Source organism: Polyodon spathula, chromosome 13 (genome assembly GCF_017654505.1).
Source record: "Polyodon spathula isolate WHYD16114869_AA chromosome 13, ASM1765450v1, whole genome shotgun sequence".
NCBI lineage: Eukaryota > Metazoa > Chordata > Actinopteri > Acipenseriformes > Polyodontidae > Polyodon > Polyodon spathula.
Window position 1 is genome coordinate 10,192,027 of NC_054546.1, and position 14,901 is coordinate 10,206,927.

At 35.7% G+C, this 14,901-nt stretch overlaps 2 protein-coding genes across 2 annotated transcripts in view; one reads left to right on the plus strand and one right to left on the minus strand.

Moving 5' to 3' along the window:
* Positions 1-204: 204 nt before the first annotated feature.
* On the minus strand, positions 205-3,836 carry LOC121326139 (zinc finger protein 503-like). The gene is made up of 2 exons (XM_041269321.1): positions 2,873-3,836; positions 205-2,247 (listed from the first exon to the last, which is right to left on the minus strand). Exons 1-2 carry the CDS (start codon positions 3,125-3,127, stop codon positions 808-810), a joined length of 1,695 nt encoding a protein of 564 aa, XP_041125255.1. The 5' UTR covers positions 3,128-3,836; the 3' UTR covers positions 205-807.
* Positions 3,837-10,959: 7,123 nt separating this feature from the next.
* Positions 10,960-14,901, plus strand: part of LOC121325609 (leucine-rich melanocyte differentiation-associated protein-like) — a 309,297-nt gene continuing 305,355 nt past the window's right edge. Inside the window, exons 1-2 of the mRNA XM_041268416.1 lie at positions 10,960-11,183; positions 12,194-12,294. Of these exons, the coding sequence (XP_041124350.1) occupies positions 11,139-11,183; positions 12,194-12,294 (146 nt within the window). The 5' untranslated portion in view covers positions 10,960-11,138. The remainder of the gene's footprint in view (positions 11,184-12,193; positions 12,295-14,901) is intronic.

Consider the following 14,901-nt stretch of genomic DNA (forward strand, 5'->3'; position numbering starts at 1 on the left):
GCCTATATATATAAAAAAATAAAAAATAAAAAAATAATAATAATAAAAAAAGATTTAGCCGCCCTACCTATTAACTAGCGTTCAGATTTCTACAATTTTTTTTAAAAACTACAATTCCCGTTTGTGTTTATAAAATGTTTTAAATAATAATAATAATCTCACCAGCCTGCCGTCAAAATATATAACTAAATAACTAAATAACAAGTTTAGTTTATTTCATAATGTCCGTTTTAGTTATGTTATACCCAGAAGAATTTCACACCAGCTTACATAAATGATACCACAAACCTTCCTTACATTGTGAAACCGGTATGTTTAGTGCAACGCAAGAAATCAAAGACGATAGTTTATTTTTTGGAATAGAACCGTTTCTTTTTTTTTTTTTTTTCAGAATACATACAAAAAAATACCAATTCTCTCTCCATGGTATACACCTTAAAAATAACTGCAATTTAAAATTATAAATGACAAGTTGGGATTTTAGTAACAGACATGCATGTAAATTATTATTTTCTTCCAAGGAGACATTAAATAGGAACGTACAATACAATCATAGCAATTTCAAATAAACATCGAAAAGAAAACCCCTCATTTTTCATTAATATTCTACCATGGGCGTTTCACTTTATTTATAGAGCTCAGTTTTAAAGTAATGCACTTTTGAGATTTATTTTTTCGTTTTTATTGTCCTGCTTGAAGCTAACATAAATAAATACAGTGTCCACGGATCCAGTCCTTAAGTGGACAGTAATATAAAAGTCTTTATATTTGTATTTTCTTTATATAAATTTGTTAGTCTTTTTTGTTTTACTGATATCCCAGTGCAGATGCTGTGGTCAGTCTTTGTCCGTACAGTGCGTATGGAGAGTAATATGGTCCTGTGGCCGCAGGTACTGGCACTGGTGCACCAGTTGGTAAGGGGCTCTTTGAATAAGGGTGGTAGCGACTGCTCAGTCCCAAAGCATGGTGTGGGCTCCTGAGTGCTAATGTGCTGGGGCTCCCAGGGGCTCCTGTTGGGGGCATGTGCATGTGGCAAGCCATAGCTGCTGCTGCTGCACTGGCTAAAGATGATGAGCTTGGGTAACCGGATATGAGCTTTTCTGTTCCAGTGAAAGCTGTGTGGGTTCGCAGGTGGTTCAGGAGTTCTTCAGAGGAGGAAAAACGCTTGTCACAAGGTCCATTGGCCGACACCCAGTTGCAGACGTGTGGCAGGGGATCGTTGGGGAGCATGAAGCCGTAAGGGTATAAGGGGTGCCCAGCAAATGATGGTGGGGAGGAGTGGACGCTGTGCAATGGGTGCGTTTGGTATACCAGCGGGTATCCAGATTTAAGAGCTGCTACAGCTGCAGAGTCGTGTGCACACTGTGCACTGGCAGCCCCAGTCAGGTGACTTGCACAGTGGTAGCTCAAGCAGTAAGGGTCTCTACAAATACTAGCAGACATCATTGAAGGTGGTGAGGCTCCAGCTAAGGGGCTAGATCCTGCCTTACTGCAGCCTAGTGAACTGGCAAGCTGGGCATTGACTAGGCTGTTGGACTTGGTTGGGTCTAAAGTCACTCCGTGGTGCAGGAACTGATGTGGATAGCCAGCATAGGCCCCGGCCAAAGACCCAGGGTATGACATGCCAGCCGGTGGAAGTGGAAAAACAGTCTGTCCTGGTTTATATGGTGAAACAGGAGCTACAAGACCAGATCCAAGTACTGATGCAGATGAGGCTGAAGATACTGATAAAGAGTCTGAAGTTGCAGATTTTGACCCCGAATTAGTATCCTGGTGTTGGTTGACCTCTACATTTATTCCAGCACAACTCACACTTATCCTGCTGTGGCTGATGCTAGAGGCTCCAGACCCCTCAGATGTGCTATTTTTATTAGATTCGGAGTCTTTCTTGTCTTGACTGTCTCCTGGTTTGCCCTCTGATGGCAGCGGGGATGCAGAAGTGCTGGAGCTGGGACTGCCTGTCCTTGGAGTAAATGGCTGGCAGGTGGCGCTAGGCACGCGGAAACCAGATTTCTCTCCACTGGAAACCCCGGAGTCCTTCTTCTCAGATAGTTTTGAGTATGGTTTGAAACTCGATTTGTCTTCCACTCCTATGTCACTCAGTTTCAATGGACCGGATTTGGAGTCTTTGTCACTAGATCCATTAGATGTTACTGAGGAGAGTTTAGAAGAGGCTGGAGGGTCTGGTTTTCCGATTTGCGAGCAAGTTTGAGCCAAAAGGGCCAGTGGACTTTTCTTGGCATCAAGCTTCGAGAAACAAGCAAAAATAGTATAAATTAGTTTAAGAAGAACGTGCTTAATACAATATGCAATATATTTTAAAAAAAATAGTTTTCACATCGTCGAAAACACAGGGTTCAAATAGATCAAACGCATTAATTAATTAATTTATGCATTTAATAATTCCGAGAAAATGGCTACACAAGTGGAATGTTGAGAAGAAACGGGAGCACAAACCATCTTACTCACAGACACTACAGCGCAATGCCTTGAACTACACAACAAAATAAAACATTTTACACTTTCCAACTCTTATAATTGGCTGATTTAATTTCTTGTATTCCTGTGATGTACAGTTACAAATTTTATAAACAGTTTGGATGGTTATAATGCAATGACCATTTTGCAAATTTGGGTTCCGGCATATATATATATATATATATATATATATATATATATATATATATATATATATATATATATATATATATATATATATATATATATATATATATATATATCGCATTTTCAATTGTATGTAGACTATTACCAGTTTATAGAAATAGTCAGCATTTTTTTTTTTTTTTTTATCTAGATCATTTAAATTTTTTGTACAATCATATTTTGATAGACTGTAATTTAAAATCCTCACCTCGATTGGGCTAACGGGTGTAGACGGCAGGGGCTGGAGATACTCTGGGTGCAGAATGTGTCCTGTCCGTGCCGTAAGCATTTTCAACACCTTGATGGGAAGGCGATTAGCTTGCCTTATTGGATCCGAAGGAGGAACGGAGTGGAGAAAGGGCTTGTTGAGATTTGTCGCGGAGCTGTTATTCAAAGATCCGCTGCTCTCCCAGGTTTGATTATTACTATTTCTTAGAGCTGAGACCGAGGGCGATGTGATCATGACCCAATTCTCATAGAAATTGTTGAAAATGCATTTATCAGATTCATTAAAAAATAAAAAAAATTAAAAAAAAAAATCAGATGTTCCTTTTATTTTAAATTATAAGAGTACGACCAGTCCCAGATCAACAAAATCGGTGTAATCCTTAGGTAGAAGCGTACAGTCAGGCGGCAGATGTGCGACTATCAGTTTAAAGCTCTTGCTGCACCAGAAGCTCTGTTGTCTCTGCGTGTCTTCACAGATCCGCGAAGTAGTTCTTCCACCCCGAGATCTGGCAGAAAACAGTCACTTCAAAAGCAGCTGAATTAGTCTGAGATTAAAGCCTTTGCCGCCTTCCAATCAAATGGGACCCAGAGGTGATTGGAGGGTCAAGGGGATGTGACGTTCCTTTTTTGTAAACTTCTATTTTGTTCGCTAGGGGGAGGCTGGATTTAATATTTTGTTTCTTATATACGCCTTAACAACCTCTAATTGTAAACAGCTACGAACAGTCGTGAGAGCATGCATAGCAACTACACACACGCGTTTGTTTCTGAATCTTATTAAAACATAACCTAGGTTATATATTTATTTGTATTGTAGCCAACCTTATCTTTACAGCGCTTCCTTGGTATCAATGAGTTAGGTTGCTAGTACATTGCCAATATATTTTCCAAATATGCCATTCCAGGCTATACATTCTTTTTTTTTTTTTTATAGCATTACCATTAGCTACAAAGTAATACTATTTAAAAACAAACAAACAAACTGGTATTTATTTTAAGCAAAGTTCAATGCAACCGTGCTAAACACAAGACCTCGGTATTATTAAAGTAAACAAATATATGGATAATAAGGTTAAATGCATTTAATGGGATCAGTGTAAACATGATTTTTGAACTATTATAATACTCTCACAGAGTACTCGGTTTCACACAGCTCCAGATAATTTCCAATAGCGTGCTCGGGTTCCAGTATTGAGACCACTCCACCCCCATAGGCTTATATATAACTGGAATGCTCTGCAGAAGTCTAGATACAACAGCTGCCTTCTTGGGATTTAAAAGAAAAAAAAAAGTACACCAAACAAAAGATCAACCTTTTTGTCTCCAATCAGGCCTGCGTTGACAGAAGAGGGCCAATGCAGAGATCGAGGGATGTGAATGTCACATGTTTTCAATATTATATGCACCTCCCTCCCTTCTATTTCTATCTCCACCCCTCAGTCAACTGTCAATTCTAGTCGACCGCAATCAATCAGTTATTTGTCAGGCCCTGTCAATCCGCCCTTCATTTATGTCAGCTTTTGTTGCTGATTACAAGCCTGGTGTGACTGGAAGAAAAAGAGAGAGAGAGAGAGAGGAAAAAGACGGCTCTTTTGAAAGATCCATTCAATTTAAGGAACTAAATCGTTCTCAGAGTAAATTCAATTTGTATGGCAACAAAGAAGTAGACGGGCTGCGGTTTACGCGAACGATGTATATATACCGCCTTTATTTTCAAATGAAACCTAACAAATATTTATATCGATTTGTTCCAATACTAACAACAAAGCTTTATTATTATTATTATTATTATTATTATTATTATAGTTTTTTTTGTTAGGCCATTAGTTAATCAGCCACGCCTCGAAGTGTCGAAAATAAGACCGAAGCCGTACGTGAGTCTTGATCTTTTTCCAGTCAGGCCTGTTCTAGTTAATGACATTAAGTTACAGTTTTTGCAGTACAGATGTAGTGTTTGAAAGAGGTACATTGTCAGAAAGTAGTGCACCTACCAAAATATCACTTGTGTAATGTCAGCAAGTGGTACTTTGTCATATTTTGGTACATGTGCAATCAATTGCGAAATGATGCGTGTTGTGCTAATGCGAAATTGAAAAGGAGGTACATCATTTTCTAATGAGTGTGTGCAGCAGTGCATAAGTGGCATTTAACCCTTACAGGACCAAGCGGGATGCTCCCCCAAGACCAGTTCAGTTTTTTTTTTTTTTTGCTGTATTTGACTTTTCCTATAAAAATTCACTAAAAATTTCGTTTTTATTTTTGTGTATTTTTATTATTTATTCTGCTTAGATATACATGGATAAAAATGTGTTACTCTGTGACCCGAATGACGTTACAATACTTCCTGAAAGTTTTGTTGAAAAATATTGATGTTTGGGCAAATTACAAGACACTGTTTCACCTGAGTGACTGCAATGACATAATACAACAGTAATGGACACTACTCTCGATTATTTTCTCTCTCTCTCTCTCTCTCTCTCTCTCTCTCTCTCTCTCTCTCTCTCTCTCTCTCTCTCTATATATATATATATATATATATATATATATATATAACTAATAGGTTATTCATTCCATTGTTATCAGTAGTAAGAAATATATACCTGATAACTTAGTTAATGGAATGTTTTCCACCATGAGTCACAAAAAGTGTTGGAAAAAGTTGATACATGTAATTCTCTGCGGGAGTTTATGTGTTGGTACATTTTCTTTGCACACAGTACAGTCTACGTTTTATTTCTATCCCGAGATTATTTTATATCGTGAGATTTAGCGGCCTCCATATGAACCTATAAAGCCATAAGGTTTATAGTAAAAACACAAACATGTTAACTTAATTATACTTTTTTTTTTTTTGCAAACAAACTAGAAACAGACAATCAATTTCTGTAAAAAGAAAAAAAAAAAAAGTTGTTTACACGTTATTTAAGCGAGCGCAGTGCGCTGCGTAACACGTTTTATCCCTGTACCTGAAAATAACACTAACCGCCTAATTACAGCGTTCTTTCTGTATCGGTGTATCATAAATAAAGCACACTTGCATTTAGTAAGTATATTTTGCAATCCACGGCAGTGATGGCTAGAAGTGGAAATGATTAGAAAAAAAAAAAGAATGCAGTAGATCTGTAAACCTGGAGGCTGGAGATTATTTTTACTTCAGCAGTTTTATTTCCCCCCTTCTTTTCACAAGCAATTGTATGTGTTAATCAATCTTTGCTTTTGTTTCCGGCTCAACTTGGTTGCCCACACAATCTAGATTAACAAAAGGTCACTTGGAGATAAAAACACATTTGACAAGTGAGGGAACATGGAAAGTGCTGAGGGGTCGGATATAAATCCCGGCCTAGAGTCAAAAGGGACCGATCTTTCAATCGGCGGCTCTATAACCTTCACATTTTCATTACACATACATACATGCACACACACACACAAATATATGTGTGTGTGTGTGTGTGTGTGTGTGTGTGTGTGTGTGAGAGAGAGAGAGAGAGAGAGAGAGAGAGAGAGAGAGAGAGAGAGAGAGAGAGAGAGAGATTTCATAGTTGTGCAGTGCGTTTGATTTTATCTGCATAACCCATCCGTTTTCTTTTTCTCTAATGACTAGTCATATTGATTGATTAAATGCAGTGAAACCCGAAAAAGAAGCTGAAACCTTCATTCGAGTTCATTTGCATTAAAGTGCTTTGAACAGCTGTTTTCTTTACAGGACCAGAGAGGCTGCTATCTGTTTTCTAGTTGTATTTGTCCTGCCTCCTGTTGTGAAAGACTAAAAGATTCATTGTATATAGGAGGAGTTTAGTGTGGGAAGAGTTTTGAAATTCTTATATCACTTTCAAAATAAATGGAACCCAAACCATCACAAACAGTGGCAATACCGAAAGGGCGTCATTGACATACTGCGATATGTATTGTTATGGCATGATGTTTTCGTATTAACAGCGTTGTTTTGATTGGACCACTAATAAGTTAAACATCTTAATATCGAAAATACACAAACGTCGCTTTTTTAAAAAAAAAAAAATATATATATATATATATATATATATATATATATATATATATATATATATATCGATTTATATATTGTTAACTTACAGCTTGTTTTTTGAAAACAATTGTTGAAGTCCACAAAGGCTGCTTTTTTCGTTCGATACACTTTTTTTTTTTTTCTAAAATGACCTTCCAGTGTTACAAGTGCATCATTTACATGTATTTTCTTTTGATAAATGTTTGCTAGAAATGTATGAGTCTGCGGATCTAGGCTAACAGGTTGATAACATTTTAGCAAAACACGTTTTAAAAAAGTATTCAATATATTTTAAACACCGAAGCTGTCAATTTTATTAATGGAAGAGCGGCAAGCAAATATAATTAACAACCCCTACCTAAACTTTATTTCACCTACCAGCTGTTGACAGGGATGTCAAGTCGATTTTATTTGCACACAATGGAAATGATTTATTTTCTTTAAAAATGAAAAGGCCGCCAGATCTTTGAGAAAAGAAGTTTTAAAATGCCTTGAACTCTTCACTGTTGAGATGGCTAATCAGTATTGAGGCTCCGGGGCAATCGGGCAGCCTTTCAATGCGGTTTTCCTTTCATCTGAAGCTGGATGGAGGCGCTCAATTAAAAGCCTATCAGTTTGTAAGTAAATCAACGCCTATCAAAGTTGTCACATCAAACAAAACGATTATTATTGCAGCCCGCCTCCCCTATTAATCTCTCTCTACGGTAATCGGCTTGACAGGTCAACCGGGAAAGTGAAAAACCCTGGAGTGGACAATCACTGGAAAGGATTATGGAACTATTAAAAAATAAAAGAAGAGTCATCACAAGTTTACACAAGTTGAATTTGTTTGTCGAATCTTTATGAAATTGAAATGGCATGTTTTTAAACACATCGATAGCCACTCGTCCACATTCAATTGAAAACAGACTTTCCTTTTTTTTAAACAAAGTTTTAATGGTTTAAGTAAACCAACCATGACATATTTGGCCTCTACGGTTAAGCAACGGCTTCAGATAACTGCGAGGTACCTTAGCCTACTCTGTATATAACTCGACACAGATTGTTCTATTTTAAATTGGAAATCAGATCTTACAATACTGTAAAATGTTTATAGAATCACCACAATTATATATATATATATATATATATATATATATATATATATATATATATAGTGCTAGCTCTAACGATTCAGTTTAGTTTGATTCAGTTTAGTTTCATTTAGGCAATACCAATACAGGTATTTTCAAAACGTTTAAACTGTATACAAAATGCGATATAATTGCCTATAATTACTTTATTCATCGTAATTAAAGGCCCATTTTTTTTCAAAATAATTTCATTATTCAAAAAACTAGGCCTACACAATAATTAGTGTATTGTTTGATATAGACCTCTTGTAAATTGCATATTTTTCAAATTGAACCAGGCTAGTTTATGGGGCCGCAAATCCCCTAATGTACCTGTCCATCAGGTAGGCTATGCTGTTTGTAAGATTTAGCCATTCTATCCTCCGACTAGTTTATATCTGACTTTTTGTATTGTATAAAACGACTAGAGGTTATTATGTAAAGTAAAATTGCCGGTAGCGTCAAATAATATGCATAGTTTATATGCATACAAATATAGTTTATATTTCGTTTGTTGATGTTCTATATGAATGGATTCAATTTGTTTTTGTAATTCCATTCCTAACTTCTTAAAGTATTCCTAAACACATCGGTAATCATTACAACGCAATCGGCAGAGGTGTTGTTGAATGCATTTTTTGTTCAGGTTGAAATATTTTCTCTACAAGTTAATATTAAATGTAATGCAACGCTGTTCAGTTTTTAAGTTGTGCACTTTGAGCGTAAAAAAGTATGGCAGTGAAATAAAGTCCCGTGGGGTGGGGGGGGGGGGGGGGGGGGGTAGGATCTTATTAATTAAATACTGCATTTGACTTTCAAAGCTGCCTCGATTTATAAAGTGAATGAAATGTTTTCATACAGTTGTATTTCAGAAATAGAGGGAAACACAACCAACCTGCACTCCTCGCAAAAAGGGATATATCACTTTCAGAAAGACTTCAAAAGTACCAAAACCGGTTTATAATATAATTCAAACATTAAAAGGATGTCTTGCTGATCAGGGTAAGCTAGAAATATGCAAAAAGGTTTTTTGATTGATAACAGGGTTGCTGTTTTCTGCAAAGCCTGTCAAAGACTGACACAGTGCTTGAGTTATTAGGGCAGAGAAGGGCAACCATAAATTTCCAACGTCAGGCAAAAACTCTCTTTATTGTCTGCATGATGGATGGGTTTCTATACCAGACACCAAATACTCGGTATTACCCTTAAATGGGAACACATTTTTCGTGGCCATAATTCACGATATTTAAATAGAAGGTTTGAAATGCCTACCTATATTTCATGCCAATGACATGTTTATGAATCACTCCCCACATGCAAATATAATTATTTACAGCACAGAAGTACCATGTGTGTTACAAATGCTTCAGCCATTTGTACTGGATAAGCGCCCCATTTTGGAGTATTTTAAAATCGGAAAATTGTACATAAAATATAGAAAGTCAGTTTTAATCAAACCAACTAATGCAGTCACACGCTTTTGGTCATTTTCACAAAATGTTACACAATAGTATACTTTCAGTAGCCTACGTTCTCTTTTTTTTATCATGGTTTTAATAGTTATGATAAAATAATGTTTTATATTATTATAGTAACAAATGTGAACAGTTTCTCATCACAAACAAACAATCTAAATGATAAATAAAGTCTAAACTGCGAAAAAAACAAATGTCTATAACTTGTGAGTTAGCCCTGCTTGTTAAAAAGACCAAATTATTAAAAAACAAATCCCCACTGCACATATTAGGCTACTTTTATATATATATATATATATATATATATATATATATATAGTGATATATATATATATATATATTCGGCTTTGAATAACCAGTCATTCACATAGCCAACAAAAATGAACGCTATAGCCTATCTATTAAACCTCAACATAGTTTAAAACATGTAAAACATTGTACATGCTACAAGCGCCACTGTTTATGACCCGCTGTGATATCCAAGGCTATATTGTCCAACTATTCAATACGCAAATACTTCTAGTCTTAACATGAACGACTACCGGTATTTTAAGAAAATATGACGAAGAGAAAACCAAACTAAATGTAAAGTATTAAGAAATACAAGTTAGTTAAACTACATTACCTGGAAAACATAGGCTATAGTTACTATATTCCGGTGTTAAACAGAAGGATGAACAAAAAACACCACCCAAGTGAATGTATTCCTTTTAGGGCCAGTACGGGTAATTTACAAACAACAAGCATTTATACAAATAACAGTCAAATAATCTGTTTCTGCGCCGCAGACCTGAGAGCAGATGGCAACCATTTCAGCAAAAGACTTCCGTTAAGGGAGGTGTCTTAATGACGTCACACACAGGCTGTAAATACTGCTCATCGGGGTCTGAAATCATCTTTACTTTAGTTAATTGTAAAGCCTTAAGGTAAATTATAGTTTTACACGGCAGGAAGAGATACTGTTAAACTGCCACATGTTTCCATTAATGACACCTGAAAGTACACATAGAAGACACAGACTATTAATAAATGTAATGCGATCTTTATAACAAATAACCATTTTCATTTTAGAAAAAAGCAACGTTCTGCGCAACTGAGAACAAAAGATTGAAAAACCCACAAACAAACATTAAACTGATTAGTAAGTCATACGAGTGGTGCACATATTACAATACAATTGAACGTTTAATATAAACTCTGTTTGGCTACAGTCTGAGTGGTGTAATCGCAGGCATGTTTCGGAGGAGTAAGCTTGCACTTATATGACTACAGGAGTTTAAACAAACTGGTCAGTCAAAGTGTAGCTGTGATAAGCTGATTCAATATGACACAACTGATAGTTCTTTTTGACAAAAAGCAACAACATCAACGCATGCCTAAGCTGTGAGCAAACATCAGATATTTTATTAGTGTGTCTGTAAATTCAGTAGTAGCGTGTGCTTCCGCAGGAGATCAGCTGACTGGTGAGTGCGGAAGAAGCGAAACACATTCAGCGGTAGCATGAAAAAGCATAAGACCTCTTCATTTAAAATGACATAGGGAAAGCCTAGTTTTGTCTCATACTTTTAAAATAGAGCAGTTTGCCTGCAACTTTCCCAAATTTCTCCCACAGCTGTTCCGAATTGTCCTTACACAATGATGGCAGGCAGCGAGTCAAGGGTCGTGATGAATGGAACTCAAGTAAGTGTGAACTATTCCAAGCACTGAACATTAGCTTTGTGTGGCACGGGTGAGACTTAAGTTTGTAGCGTCTCACGAGTCGTGATTTTATTAGTAAAAACCGCTTGCCATAAGTAATGGTGCTGTACCGACGAGTAGGCTACTTTCTGTCACTGTGCTTGTGCAACGTCAGGTGACTCGGTTGCAAGTTTGCAACTTGATAATTAAATGATAAGAAATAAGAAATATAGTGCTGCATGGAGTCTCACTATACAATTCTGTACTGTTCTATGAAGAATAAGAAACAACAGTATCCTATTAGAAACCTTCCCTAAGTCTAGACGGGTATCACATTTTTGAACACTCACCTGTATCAGTATGTGTGTTATTGTTAGTGAGATGCAATGGATTTAGTGTCAGTTTGATTATTCTGCGCTTCTTTAAGCCATTTTAAGATACGTAACTAGAAGAAATAATACAATGTTTACACATCAATGCAGACACGACATTCATGTAAAAACATGGAAATTAATACAATAAACCAATACATCTACACAAATATCAGTGCATATAAATAGAACCAGACACACACAACAGTATTTAGGTCAATGATTCAAACATAATGCCCAGTTCTTCTAGAACACTTGTAGGTTTTATTATACCTCACTGGGGATGCATATCCTTGGTGCTAGGGCAGTTCTTTGATAGGATTATAATCTGGGGGTATATTGAGGCTGTCTGTCTGTCCACCTCTCCATCAGTCTATATGCATGTCTAACTTTTTTCTACCAATATGTAGAATTTTTATTTTTTTTGGCCAATAGATATACAACTTGTAAAAAAAAAAAAAATACCATGTTTTAATCTTTGTCAAACTCAAGTTTTGTCATACAGTAGACGTAAGTCATACTCATTCACCTTTTGACGATGGTGATTGCTTTAATTGTGTATTTACAGCAGTGCAAGGGAATGCATGTTGCTGACATACTTGTTTTTTTTTAGCACATTTTAAAAATACATTATTCTTGTAGGTTTCTTACATTGGGCAAGATTGTGAAGAAATTCCAGCATTTATAGGAGAGCAGTATGGGGGATTCGCCAAGAGACTGGATCTTAGCTTCAACCTACTGAGGTAGGAAATCAATATAAAACACCCCGTAATTCTGAAGCCATCTTTGTGTCTTGGCAAATAAACAAACAAACACACAACCATACAAACAAATAAACAAACAGACACATACATAATATGAAGTAAAGCTTTGAGTGAGAGCTTACATCACAAACGGAGAAGCTTTATAATTAGATCTGTCATTTTTTGTTAGTGTTCTAATGTTACAAAAAATACAAACACTATGGCTAAGATACTGTATTTCAGATGTAGATTGGTTTATGTAGTTGACGCCCAATTCTTTCGCAACAAAACCTGTTGAACTGAGCTTTTCTTTGATACCTTGTTATGTTAATTTTTACAACCTATTGTCCCTCCATGTTTTTTTTTTCCAAATGCTATACCAACTCTGCACCTTTCAATGGGAAAAATCAGCTGGAGCATTTACCCTCTTTGAAGATTTTCTTTTTTAATGATGGGAATCAGCAGGTATAAGACTGTGTTTTTGAACCCTTTCAAATGTAACAGGAATATCGTCAAATTACCTGCTGCTTACCTGACTAAACTCCTGTAAAAAAATATGTTTCAATTTGGTTTGTCAAAAGTTCAGTACTCCTGTTAAAAATACTACCTTAATAAATGTAATGACACACTTCAGAAAGATAAAGAATTCATATTTAGCTAAGAAAAGGATTTTCACAGTGAATGTTTTCTGTAGTCTAATGTATATTGTGGTTGCTGTACTAAGTTACATTACTCAGGCTTTTTACATTTGTAACGACTGAAAGAGGTTGGATATATACCATACTTAACAATGAATTTACACTGTATTATCTAGACGCTTTAAATCAATTTTGAGTAGGTCTGTCTGTTTCACTCGGTTGCAGAGGATTCATCTTTTATAATTGGTTTAATTAACGCAGGGGGCTTGGAGGGGGTAGAAGAAGACTAAAAACTGCTCAGGTTATCTGCGTGGTGACAGTATTCATATGTTCTACAATACCCCATAGATGTTTAAGTGCCTGTATAGTTTCTTTTTTTAATCTATTATTTAAAAATACAATATTAGCCTAGGACATTGTAAATGACTCATAGATAAATACGCAGATAGTTTTAATTATTAGTAAATAGATATAAGATAAAAGCACAATTAAATGTTGAAATTTGCATTTCATTTTTAGTTATTTGTAACTGCTTGAGAAACTGCTGTCATAACTTGCTATTGCAAAAGCTTCCTGCACATTTTTATAATCAACTTCTGTTGTAACCGCTTCTCCAAAACGTATTTAAATGAGGAGGAACAGGTACAGCCCTAATACATGATATACTGTTTAACTCTCTCAATAAACTTGTAACATTTAAATATAACGCAGTTTTCCATACATTCATGATCATTTCAATTCAACACCTCTTCCATCACCAGCCTTGCAGCTACCGCTTGGTCTAAGTTACATAAACATTCCTGGTCACACTTTTATTTTGACTTATATCTAAAGCATCACTTATCCAATTGGGATAAATTAGTTATTTAACATATCATAAACTGTTGATATATGTTTGTATTGTGGAAGTATGTCAACATCATGTTTTACGTTTTCAAATACCGATTGCTCTAATATTATATTTATAGCTGTGGTAGTAAATGTTACTAACATATATGCTTAAAATAGCAAATAAAAGACAAACACTAGCCAAGTGGGTTTGAGGCAAAGATTTCACGAGTTGTTACAATAATTTGTCATTCATGTGGGTTTATTTCATATCATAATTGTTTGTAGTTGATTAATGACCCAGGGTACATGAATAATAATATTCATACATTTTTGATAAGGTAAACAAGATATTTGTGGGCTAGCTACACAGCAATGTTTTTTTTTTTTTTGCTCTAAACCAGTGTTCTACAATGCTTGATGAGAAGAAAACATTTTTGCCTATTTTGAAGTGTGACGTTTATTTACCAGTAAACAAGTTACCAGTGTAAGTTGCCCTTTGAAGAACAAATGCATAACTGCAATAAGATTTAGACCATCCTTGGTGTAATAGGCAGTGTTTTTGTTATAGATAACAAAAGATGTAGTGTGCAGTTCATCAGAAGAAAAACATGCTTACACAAAAATAAGTAAATTGGTTGATTAATTACGGTACAAAAGTGAGATGTGTAAAATGTAGAAAATTGTGTATTAGGTAAAACAGATTCAAGAAAAAAACTGGTGGGACTGATTTCTGAGTTTATATCACCATGATAGTGACGGTTTGTGTACATCATCATTTTAAAGTATATACTTTTTGTCCTTTTTTAAATATTTAATTTAATAAAAGAAAGTAGCATTGCTCACGCTAGTGCTCGTGGGTTTAAATAAGCTGAAAATAGGATACAGCACCTAGTCTGGGGAAGTTTCTGAAACAGTTCTTTGAATTCCCATGGCATGCTGAGACAATGCTTGTTTGTTTTGCTGCGATGGCAGAGTTCATCGATAAGGAGTGCTTTTTTTCAGAGCGTCAGTGTGATGGGGTGCCCGCCTCTTGTGTATTATATATGATTTATTTGTATTATTATTTGTTTTGATGTATGAACGGACGAAAGCCATCCGATATTATTTATTATTTGAGACTGTCAAAAAAAGGTCTTAT

Excerpts from the sequence above, each read along its gene's own strand:
- LOC121326139 (XM_041269321.1), bottom strand. The coding sequence starts at position 3,127 with ATGATCACATCGCCCTCGGTCTCAGCTCTAAGAAATAGTAATAATCAA. Across the intron at positions 2,248-2,872 it reads CACCCGTTAGCCCAATCGAG|CTTGATGCCAAGAAAAGTCC; the intron begins GTGAGGATTTTA and ends TGTTTCTCGAAG.